At 49.9% G+C, this 12,229-nt stretch overlaps 1 protein-coding gene across 1 annotated transcript in view; it reads left to right on the forward strand.

The window, feature by feature from the left end:
* The first annotated feature begins 7,580 nt into the window (after positions 1–7,580).
* Positions 7,581–12,229, forward strand: part of PPP1R16B (protein phosphatase 1 regulatory subunit 16B) — a 42,987-nt gene continuing 38,338 nt past the window's right edge. The window contains exon 1 of the mRNA XM_065849622.2: positions 7,581–7,880. Within this exon, the coding sequence (XP_065705694.1) occupies positions 7,634–7,880 (247 nt within the window). The 5' untranslated portion in view covers positions 7,581–7,633. The remainder of the gene's footprint in view (positions 7,881–12,229) is intronic.

The following is a 12,229-nucleotide window of genomic DNA, read 5'->3' on the forward strand; positions in this document are numbered from 1 at the left end:
TGCCCTCTGTCAGGGAATCCACGGACCCACCGTAGTCCCCCACAAGCTCCTAAACAAACGTGTAAGCTGAGCTTGTGTCCTGCTGAAGCAAAGCCCTTTGTGGCTGCGGCCGTGACCCCGAACCCCAAGACCCAGCTCTCCAGCTATTGACGGGAGCTCAGTGGCCGCTGTATCTATACCTGGGGACCCCCACCAGATTTGTTTTGCTCCTCACCGAGGTTCCCCTGGGTAGAGCAGCGTGTTTCCAAGCACGCTGATGTGGGGGAGGACCGCTTGGCACAGAAGGTGGTTTTTTTAAGGAAGCCCACGTTGAAATATTGATAGGAAAAAGAATGTATTTTTGTGCTGTGTTGTGTGTTTACCGGAAATATATAGTGAAAACACTGGGGGGGGGGTCCTCAAAGAACTGCTAATGTTGTGAGGAGTGGAACAGTTGGGAGGAGAAAAGGATGAGGTGCTTAAATTTTTCTATTACCAATATTGGCTCCAAAGAGATTTATTTTATTTTATTTTATTTTATTTTATTTTATTTTATTTTATTTTATTTTATTTTATTTTATTTTATTTTATTTTATTTTATTTTATTTTATTTTATTTTTTTTACTTGCTGTTTCACTTTTTTCTTCTTGATCATATCTCATTCCCACTGCTAGGAAGGAGCTCATTGGAGAGGGTGGGATGATCTGGAACTAAAGTGGCCAAACCAAAATATTTTTAATTATCTGGGGAAGAACTTGGCTTTAAATTTTGAGCTTTCCATGAAGCTAGAAAAACAATTTAAATTGAAGTACCCTCACCACCAAACTTACCTTTGCATCAAGCAGCATCGAAACTTCCTGTGCTGCAGACTGGTAAAACAGTATCTTCGCTTTAAGGAGGTAATTGGGGCACAGATTAAGTTACTTACTTTGCATACAAGAAACCTGTGGGAAAGCCAAGAATCTCTCCTGTAACTCCCAATTTCTGATGAGATCTCTCACCTAGGAGGTTTCTGTACCTGCTCTCCCCCAGCAGCACTCAAGGGTGCACTGTAGGCGTTGTGTTCCCTAAGGGGTTTTGGCTGAAATATCCTTTTTTTGTTCTTAAAGTGATGTTTCTTGCCACTTTCCCCTTCATTCCTTCAGGAGGAACCTTTCATTTCTTAGCACTGAGCATCTGCTGCTTAAAATGCTGCAGAAGCCCTGAGCAAGGGCAGGAGCTGTTTGCTTCTCAGATACCAGTGAAATTAAATCATGCAGCAATAATTCTTGTAATTTTAATTCCTCCATGTAGTTAACCTGCAGGTGCTGTGGGGCTCACAGCACAGCGCAGGGAGAATCGCACAGTGTGTGTAAGAATTTACTACCAGGAGCAATAGCCAGAGCTGTTGGAGTAGCACCGAGGCATGAGTAGGGTTTCACCAGAACCTCATGGCTGGAGCACAGGGCTAGGGATAATAATCCTGAGCTGCTGGTGTGGCTCTTGCAGCGAGTTTGCTGCCTGAAGTCAGGCAGGTGACCTTGTTCTGTGTTCACCTCTTCACCAGTTAATGCTCTTGACCTCTGGAGAAGGGTTTGTTGCATGTGATTTTGAAAGTACTGGCTTAGGTGTACATCAAACTGTTGTTTAATGTGCTGCCCAGGGCTGTGTTGAGGTTGTGTGTGTTACCGGTGGAGGTTTCTGAGTTCAGCTTTGCTCCAGCCCTGCCATCCTGGGGGAGATGGTCAGAGCCCACCTGCCTCGCAGTCATTGCACAGAGATGCAGACACAGGAGGTGGCACAACCTGGCTGGCAGGGTGTCACGTTAGGGAAATAAGAATTGGAGTTTCAGGAAAGAAAGGAAACCCTTCATGCTGTAAACGCTGCGTTTTGATTGCTCACCTCTGCAGCTCGTCACCACGGGTGTTCTCTCCTCCTCCCCTGGGCTTTGTAGGAAACGTGACTGTCCTGGAGCACCGCAGGAGAAAACAAGTGTTTTGGGACTGGGATTCCTTGGAGGGGCAGCTGTATCTCTGTGATTTGAATTCCCCTTCCCAGTTTGCCATATGGTTGCTGTTGATATCTGACCCCCTGTCTGTCGTCGTTGAAGTCCCAGCAGCCAATTCCCCTGTTATAGGTATTTAAGACTATAATGGTTTGGATAGTTGGGTGGCACAGCTTGACGCAGTGTCTTTGTTGATGATGCTCCAATCAAATGTTTTTCCAAAAGGCAAGAGGTGAGAGAAGCAGTAATGATAAAGAAAGAAACGCTAGTTTCAGACTGTGGTGGTATTGGTGTGAAAGACCCTCTAGTCTTGATGCACCCTGTACTAATTAAAAAAAACCCAAACCACCAAAGAAAAAACCTTACAGAGCCCCAGGAGCTCCTGATCCCGAGCAGGGCTCACCGTTCCCGTCAGCAGCCCGGAAGAGGGCTTTGGTTTCCCCTTTCCCGGCGGTTTGGCCGCGGGAGCAGCGTGCGTGCGGCGCTGGGGTGGGAGCGCCTTGGCAGAGCCGGCGCCGTTCCGTACCGGGCAGCCACAGGGTTTAGGAAATGACTTGAGAGCCTGTTCCTCTGGGGGCATTGGGAGGGGGACGCTGCTGCCCTTCTCACCCCCGCCCTGGGCTGCAGGGAGGCAGGGAATGGACATGGGCTCTGTGCGTGGGGTCAGCCCTTGGCACATCCACACTTTTGGCAGCCCCCGTGTCCCCCACTTTGTCCTCACATGGGGACAGTTGAACCCCTGTGCTTTTCTGGCCCTGCTGCTCCTGTGTGTCCCTCGGTCTGTCCCCTCTCGGTGGCTTTCTGGCTGTTTCTGGATGGTGTTATGGGTGCTGGGCTGTCAGTGAGCTCTTCCCCTCGTTGGGGAAATGATGAAGAGCTGCCCTGTTGCTTCCTCCAGACCTGGGGGAGATTCCAGCCAACAGCAGGAACATCAATAGAGAACATGCATCTTAAGCCGCTTTGTGTCCCCAGGCAGTGGCAATCCCGAAGGTGATGCCTGAAGGAGAAGCCTGTGAATTCTTCATTGGTGCTTGTTGCTGGAGGATGGGGTCAGCAGAAGGGCTGTGATGGGCTGGTCACCGAGCATTTCGTGGGGCAGAACAAGCACAGATCGACCTTGGCCCTCGTAGGAAGCAGAAGGGGAAATCTGGCGATTCCTCACCTTTCCGTGGTGCAGGAGTTGACACTTAATGAAATAAATAGATCAGGCAGCCACCTCCTCTGCAGGTTGCTTGTGCGCTCAGATCCCTGCTGTGGGCTTCTGTGCTTGATTTCCAGTTCCAGCTGAGAGAAGAGTAGCTTGGGGTGGGGAGGAGAGGGCTCTTTCTGTCCCTCTTCATGCCACTGATTTGACTTTATGCTGCAAACTCAGACACTTCACCTACTCGGTGGAGCCCGATCCTGCAGGTCCCTCCCGTAATGAGAATGGTCCTCTCAACTTCAGAGTGGCTGCTCACATGCCTGGGCTTTGAGTTTTACCTTTACTTGAAAGATACACAACTTAGTTCAGCAACTAGAGAATTCTATTTCAAGCAGTCCCATTCAAGGATTGCTCTTCCATGCTTTGTGGTGTTTGTATTTTTTTTTTTTTAAGTGGAATAAAACTGAAGTCAGTTGAAGCCACTTAAGTGAAGGACTCTTGCAAGTGTTTGTGTTCTGCTTCAGTGTCATGCTGTGCTCTAAGTAGTGCCTTGGGGAGATGTGACAGAGGATTTGCAGGTCTTAGCTCCAGCTTCATCATCTGGCGGGGAGACGAGGGGGCTCTTCAGCATCACTCAGCACAGTGGCTGTTTTAATGGATCCAGCCCCAACCTCATCGATGTTATGGCAAGATGTCTGCAAGTTGAATGCTTTGTAGGAAGGTCAAGGAGGCAGCTCTGAGTGTGTGCTGGGACAGGAAAATAAACACTCGGTTTTCTCCTTTGTGGGCTGCAAGTGCCAACCTCTAAATGTGAACTCGGAAGCAGCACTTGTATAGGGGATGTGGGACCCTCCAGGCAGGGATGCTGGTATGGGGTAGGTAGCTCTTTGCAACCACTGACTCAGTAAACTCTCACTTCACAGAATTGTCGTCTCTTGTATCACCAGTGAGTAAACAGTGCCCTGAAATAGTCCTTTTGAGCTTAGTGAGACAAACCTCACAGTAAGGCGAGGCAAATGTACAGGAAATGCAAACTTTTTTTAAAAAAAACAATGGCGTTTGCCAACACTTGCGTGCCCTTTGTAGGGCCTGATCTTTGACACGGTTGGAGCAGGTCTCTCTGCCTCAGCGCCGAGAGGACGGCGATGGCACCAGTGGGATACAATAGCGAGCGTCTCGCCTTCCTTTTGTACCCTGACATAGAGTCACCCGTTGTCCCCGTGGGACCGGGGGCCGCGTGTGTCTGACAGGATGCTCTCGGCACAAGGGTGGGCAGATCTGCTGAGCTCATGGAAACTCAGCTCAGTCAAACACGAGGAACAGCACTTTCCCCCCCCACACACCTTCTTCTTTAAATAAAACAGAAACCAAAATGCGATGCCTTGCAAACCACAGACACCCACACAGCCAGCTTATGTGTCACTTTGCAGGTAAACAAATGCTGGGGCCTGCAGCTGTGCTATAGTTAGACTGAGTTTGTGCAATGAGAAGCCAACGTGCCATTTTTTTTGGTTCAGGGAAGAAGCTAGGTTATTGGAAAACAGGTAGCCCGAGTGATGGAGCCAAAGTCTTTGTGAGGCTCCAGGGTCTCTGGAGGATACCAGGGGACCTGCGCCCAAGTCTGGGAGAAGTTGAGCTGTGTCCCCTTCAGGAAGACTTCTCAGGGTGACCTCTCTGCTCCTTTAGAGGTTGGTTTTGGGAGATTCTGGTGTCTGGTACTTCTAGAAGAAGCCAGGCTGGACGGGGCTCTGAGCAACCTGAGCTGGTGAAGATGTCCCTGCTCATGGCAGGGGTGCCCCTGGATCAGCTTTGAAGGTCCCTTCCAACCCAAACCATTCTATGCCTCTTGGTGTTTGTGGGTCTCCTCTCTCCATCCCCTTCCCCTCTGTAGGCCACTCAAATCTTGCGTTTGTGCTGTTGTGAGAGCAGAGGAGCTGCTGGAGGACGAGGTGCAAACAGAAAAGCTGAAACACAGGCATGTAGAGCAAACCATGTTTCTCCTCTACTTGTAAATCAGTGTCCTATTGCTGTTTCCAAGGTGTAATCCTAATACCACCAAGAAAACTTCCAGCTTTTTTGGGGGGATAAGCAGGGAAACATTGAAATACGGTTTATTTGCTTTAATAAATCTGCAGAATTAAGTCCTCGTTTCTACTTCAGGTGTGTTTTGGAAAATATTTGTTCATCTTTCAGCGAACAATGGCAGAAGTGGCCTGGAAAAGGCGCAGGGTGGGAGTGCCGTGTGCGGTATGCCGAGAGGCATTTCCTGCCCTTATCTCCCCTCCTTCGAGGTATTGTGAACGGGGCTTCAGATCTGCAGCCTGTGTTACGGGAGCAGAGATCGCCAAAAAAGATACTTTCCCAGGAATGCCTGCAGGGCTGTGCGGAGCAGAGTTCACCAGAGGTGGGGAAGAGCTTTCCAGCAAAGTGCCTGCGCTTGGAAATATGTGTCTGCCCCCAAATTAAAAGCGTTTTGGATTTATGCAGCTCTTTTTGGCAGGGTTTCTGGGGTCTGTGGGCAGGGGTCAGGGAGAGCTGTGTGGGACTCTTGTGCCATGGAGGAGCTGTGACACGTGTCCCTCACTTTCCTGTGCCATGCTGAAGTCACCAGTTGATATTTTCTGTCTGGGGCAAGTGTTTGAATTTCTAGGTAGTATCATTCTTATGAAAAACTTTGAAAGGTTTGTTCTTATGTAGAACTAAAGTGTTTTTTTTGGCAATCTTAAATTCTTATGTGATGGAACAGGGTTGTTTTTTGTTTCATTTTGTTTTTAAATTTTGTTCAGATCTGTTCTGAACCCTCAAAATGAGTTTTGCAGGTGCTGCTGAAGCCGCCCTTGGCCTTCTGGTGGCCCTTGATGCTGGATACAGCGGCTGCTTTGGGACCTGCCTGTGTGCTCTGGCTGAGTTTGTTTGTTTTCAGTTCTCAGACCAATTATCTCGCAGAGGAAATGGTTTACCGGGTTGTCAGTCTGCGGAGATATTTATAGGTAAGGTCAAACCCCTGCGGAGGTCTGTAGCAATGTTTAAAAGGAGTGGATGTCTCAACCTTGTGAAATCCATTGTGATGTGGTGGATTTGCTGCATCCATGGTCATCTCCCTGCAGCTCTGCCGAGCGATGCCTCCCTCACCAGGCTGCTTTGCCCTCTGAAGAGGGATGAACAGTGGCTTTTCGTGGCTTGATTGGGTGGGATTAGCTTTAGTATCCTCACTGCATCTCTCACTTGGGTCTAGCTACCCCTCTCTGCTGATAATTTTTGCACAGGAGCTTATGAGACTGTTGATTCCTCTCTTTTGGAGCAGGAGAGTTGGGCAAGGAATGGCTTTGCTGCCTGGTTGGGGTTTTCTCAGGTGCTTAATCTCTCCTTTTCCCATCAACTTTTTGTGATTTTTTTCCTCCTAAGCTGGCTAAGTTATCTCATATGTGTTTATTTGCATTTTACCTTGGTACGCTCACCTTGCCATTTCATGTGCTCTGCTTGGAAAGAACCCGTTCAATTTTCTCGTGACATTGGCTTTATTTCAAATGCACCATTCCCTGTTGGACCGCTCCTTAAATCTGGGACGTGTTTCCTCCTCCTGTGCAGCAGATGATTGAGTGGCTGCCCGTGGGTTCCCTGGTTGATCGCTCCGCAGGTAGCGCTGTTCGGAGGTCTCCGATGTCGTGGTCACACCGAGAGTTCAGGGCTGTGATTTAACTGCTCTCGTTGCTGTGCCTGCAGAACCTGTACAGCAAAAACAGAATGAGCTGGTGTGTGGTGAAGAAAATCCTGAAGGAAGAGAGAAATGAACACAAACCCCCATGTCTTTAAGTAGCTTAGGTGGTTTAAGTGTTAGTAATACCTCCCTGGGAGCCATATGCTCTCCATCTGCCCTCAGCTGGGGCTGGAGTGAGAAGGGGCCAAGGGATGAAGTAGGAAAGTGCAGATGATGCTCCTGGTGGGTTGAGCTTCTCTGGGAGGGGTGATGGTTGTGCTAGAAGGGGCAAGCAGGAGAGAAGAATGTGTCTCAGTACTTGAATCTCTACTGATTTTTTGGAGGAATGATATTGAATACTATGGAAGATCTTTGCTCATTAAGATTTTCTGCTGCTCATAAGAGAGGAGACTACCTTGAACTATAGAGGTGAATGAATTGCACACCAAAATTACTGCTTAATCAAGATGGTTTTGCTGCAGTGTTTGGAGTGGGCTAAGAGTGTAATCGGATAGTCCAGTGAGGGCAACCAAGCAAATAAAGTGCAATTAAGTGAGCTGCCTTTTGAGATGGTAGATGTTGCCTGAGGGCTAGTCTTAGTTCCTTGTCTTCATGGAATGATGAGACTTGATTCCTCACACTTTCCTCCTCGTTGCAGGTTTCTACCGTATTCTCAGTGGACACTGCAATGGGCCCTTCCCAGCTCGATCTCGAGATGCCGTTATAGCAGCAGGTGGCTGCGATCCAGAGGACCTGCGGTGGGACATCGTTTCGCGGTGGGACATCGTTTCGCGCTGGGACATCCTTCACCCCCCCTCTCTCGGCAGAAACGATGGATGCCCACGTGGACCTCCTGACGGAGCTGCAGCTGCTGGATAAGGTGCCCACGCTGGAGCGGCTGCGGGCAGCCCAGAAGCGGAGGGCGCAGCAGCTGAAGAAGTGGGCGCAGTATGAGAAGGAGATGCAGCACAAGAAGAGGAAGCACGAGAAGAAGAGAAATGCTGTTAACCGAAAGAAAGTGTCTTTTGAAGCCAGCGTCGCTCTGCTGGAGGCTTCTCTGAGGAACGACTTGGAGGAAGGTACGGCACTTGGATCTGGCAGTTTCTTTGTCTGGCTCCACGTGAGGTCCATGTAGCCCTATGGTGTGCAGAGGCTTCTGGGTTGGCATGGACTGGACTTCCCTTGCTGTGGTGTAGGTCTCTGGAGCGTTACCATTGCTGATAGAGCGATGAGGTCCTCAAAGCACCGTGTGACAGCAGCGTTACCTCGATTGACATCAGGAGTGGGCGCACGAATGCCAAGTTAGGGCAGGAGTTTTGATTGAGGTTTGGTGAAAGGGAGGCAGCATATCTTTGCTTTTCACACTCTGCTTACAGAAGGTGTAAAACATTTCTCTGCCTTCTGGGTGTGCCTCTCGGTGGTTTCACAGAAGTCTGTCGCAGAGATTTGCATGTCAGTGTAAATCTCTTCAGCTTCCCTGCTTGGGCGGATTGAAAGCTACATGAATGTATGAGTTTTTTTCCCTATTCAAAATACTGAAAAGCATGGCTTTGCTTAATGCTTCCTATAGAAGAGAACTCCACATTGTTCAGAAATTGGTTTAATTGCAGCATTTTAAAGTGGATCAAAGTGCTTTGCTTTTGCTTAAAAATCTGAAAGGAGGAAAAAAATGTCTAAAAGTCAATCCCCATTAGCCTCAGCACAGCATGGGGGAGAACCTGCAAGCTCTGGGGAGCCAGAGCTGCTCTGCAGAGCAGTAAAAAATGTCTTGGGGGAGATCTGGAGCAGCTTTTGGGGTTGCTGCTCTGTCAGGTAAGGAAATCAGTGCAATCTTCCCAATCTCTTGGCATGGCAGAGACAAGGGAGATGCTCAGGAAACCTGACCAGTTGAATTGCATCTCTGCTGGGTAATGTTGGTCTTGTTTCCAGCATCTTTTGCAAGATGAATATATACTTGCCTGGTATGTGGGTGGCAGGCAAGGACCTCGTCTTGTCTCATCAGGAATCTCCCCAAAGTCACATTCCTGTTTCTGAGAAGGGCTTTTGTGCACCGCAACTTGTCCTCGTGTGCGTGTTTTGCACCTGTTTGGAAATGGAGCAGTTTGGTGGGCAGTGCCCACCTGGGCAGCGTGTTACAAGCGTTTGCCAATCCCTGCTGCATGTGTGAGGTTTTGTGTGCATTTGTAGCCTCTCTCTGGGAGAGCAGACCTGTGATAATGCCCTGGAAGCTGTATCTTCCTTGCTTTAAAGATTTAACTGTCGCTTCCAGCTCTTTGCTCCAGTGAACCTGTGTTTCTCACTCCGAGTTGTTGTAGTCTTTTTGGAGATCCCCGGCAGTGAAGCCAACTAGAGCCCCACTGTGAAGTTATGTCTAAGATAACAGATTTATGACCTGAATTGCCTCTGCCTGTGCTGGCAGATACTTGCTGGGGTATGGCTTTGGGTTTTGTACCCTGCTGCCCACCTATAAGTGACACATCAGTGTTTCATTGTCCTCCTCTTTCTGTGACAATGGTGCCTCTGCTCAGCGCATGAGCTGGAGGGTGCAATGGGGCCATTGAGAGGCCTGACCTTGTAGTTTTGCTTTCGGCACTGTCTGCCTTTGGATCTGGGCATTCTGGAAGGAGGAAAGCTCCGTCGCTGTCTGCCTTACAAATGATGTCTTGTTTTGTGAGAGATGCACAGATGACAGAGGTGTCTGCAAGCACGGCTCTGGTGGCATGGCACCTCCCTGCTTGGTGGAACATCAACCTCTCCATCTGCCAGGGAGGACAAGGACAGTATTCCTGGTCTCACAGGTGCTTCCCCTGTGTATTAATAGCTGGATTTTTCAGCTGCATTGGGTTTTTAAGTTTTATTTGTTTTGTGCTTAATTAACTTAAGTCCGAAAAATGGGTTATGGGCAGGTTCCGTCCCTGCTCTGCCCCCTCAGTGCTGTGGGACCAGAATAAAGGGGCGGAGGGGACAGAGTTAAAACTTGATGCCAAACTGGTAAAATTCCATATCAAGTGCCCTAGGCCAAAGTGAGGGAATATGTGGGGTTTTGGAGGTCCCAGGTGATTATTTTGGTATATGAATCATCTTTTGTTTCCATGTGGGAAGCGGAGGGGGAGGCGCAGTATAAATGATTAAGAAGCTGAGAAGTCAGCATGGGGAAGGTTGGCGAGCCGGGGGCGCAGCTGGCACGCGTCACCTCTGAGCAGGTGTGCTGTTTCCATTCCCGGGTGCTTTTCTGTACTTTTGTATTTATTTCTTAACATTTTCACTCCTGGAGTGGGAGAGGGGATGGTAGTAGGTGCTGTGCCATGGAATTGGGGAACAGAAAGAGCAGCTGAATAGCAAGTTGGCTCTTTGTCCGGAGGGTGTCTTGTGCCGTCGTGTAACCTCCTGATGGAGCTGGTGGGTCAAGCCATGTAGGATGGAGTTGGTGGGTGGAAAACCCTGCCCTGCTCTTCAGGGAGCAGCCCCAGGTCCCTGAGGACCTGGATGTGCTGATTTCCCTGTCTTTCGCCTACGCCTTGCCCAGGTGTAACTGAAAGAGCAGCACTCGTTTCGCCCGGCTCCTGTGTGACTGTGGATATCTGCAGCACCTTCCCTTGTCCTTGTTTCTTTCTGCCATTGATGACATGGCCACTGGGCTGAGCCGCCTAGGCTGTGACCTCTCCGACTCTGCAAATATGACAGTCTCGGAGAAGAGGACTTATTTCCCAATTAAGAAATCCAGGTTTGTTTACAGCTGATGAGTCCATGCGTGACCGGACACGTTGCAGAATTGCTGTATCTCGACACATGGTGAAGCAGGACTGAAGGCGAAGGCTTCCAGGGATCATCAGCCCTGGTACGGGCAGGAGCTGCAAAGGGGTGGTGGCTCCTGCCTGTTTATTCCTCGTGTCTCCTGAAACAGATCTGTCAGAACATCCCAGGTTTAACAAACAAGCTGCTATTAAAAGCTCCTTTGGATCTCTGCTGATAGAACCAGGGTAGGGAGCACACTGCAAAGATGCTGGGAGCAGATGTGAGCGGACAGTCACGCTGGGGAGAAGTAGTGATGAGCAGCGAGCCTGGACCGAGGGCAGCGGTTCCGCTGGGCTGCAGCGTGCTGGACAGGACCTTCGGTCTGGAAAGCTGAAATATCTACAGGCAATTTGTGGGTGATCTCTGGGGTGAGAGCAGAGCCCTCCCAGTTGCCACACTGGACCTGCTCTACTCTCCCCGTGGGGGAGCTGGGAAGGGCACACTGTGGGCATCACTCACAGTCACTGCTTTGAGTGGAAATATGTTCAAACCCTCGCCCAGCAATAGGGGTGGTCTGAGCTGGTTGCAGGAGGACAATGCAAATTGCAGGAGGACGCTCAATCCATACAGAGCTTATAGAGAGCAGCAGTGTTGGATACAGCCTCTGGGATGTTCTAACGGCTGCGAAGGAGAGCTGCTTTATAACGCAATAAAGCAATGCTTTATAAGCTACTGTGCTAATTGCAAAGAAATTGTGAGGGCTGCTGAAGGCTGTGGCCCTCCGAGGCCGCCCTGCGAGGTGATGGACTGAAACCGTGGTTCTGCCATTCCCAGGGCAGCACCTCATCTCGGAAAGCAGCCCTGGCTGCTGCAGGGCTGTCATGTCCAGGTCTTTCTACATCATTGAGCTCCTATAAAAGCAGCCCCAGAGCACGGGGAGAGGAGCTGGTGTTCTGTAAATCGAAAACAGCAATCCCAGAGGTGGGTAAAGTGTTTGCCTGTACAGACGCGTGGCATTTGCTGCCTGAAGTCCCTTTGCACAGCCGTCCCGTTTGCAGGGGGAGCTCCCACTCGAATGACAGAAGCTGGAGGTGTTGGTGTTAGCTGGGGGTGAGCTGTGTTCCCTTTGGTGAACCAACAGAGAAGTAAAGCCCCTGAAGGACCAATTCACCTTCCAGCAGGGCTGGAGGTGCCCTGGATTCTCCTGTTCTTGGATCAGAGCTGCCCCCTCAGCCACGGCTCCAAGAAGCATCACCGCAAAGTCCTTCAGCTCCCACCTTCAGGCGCTTCATCCTGCAAGCAGAACTTTGTCAGAGCCAGAGCGTTGCATAAAACAGCGTTTCTGCAGAAGTTTAACCATGCAGATCCTTCTGACGAGTGAGCCAGAAAGTGAATGGCAACTCAGGTTTGATGACCTTGGACTTGGCATCCGGCAAAACGGTTCCCGTTAGCGGAGCAGCAGGCGCAGGCTTGGGGCTCGCTGGGTCCTGCACTGCTGTGGAGGTTTCCACGGGGAGGGTTTATGTATTGCACGATTTGTTCGTATAAATACATCCCTTGCGTTTCCCTTCATGCCGACCCTTAAATCTGTAGATGTCGAGGAACGATGAGTGTGGTGAACTCCTCCAGGAGCCGTCCCAGGCTGCTCCCACGGTCCTCCCTTTGCACCTTTCTGGAATAAACCCAACCTTGT

This window comes from Patagioenas fasciata, chromosome 16 (genome assembly GCF_037038585.1).
Source record: "Patagioenas fasciata isolate bPatFas1 chromosome 16, bPatFas1.hap1, whole genome shotgun sequence".
Taxonomy (NCBI): Eukaryota; Metazoa; Chordata; class Aves; order Columbiformes; family Columbidae; genus Patagioenas; species Patagioenas fasciata.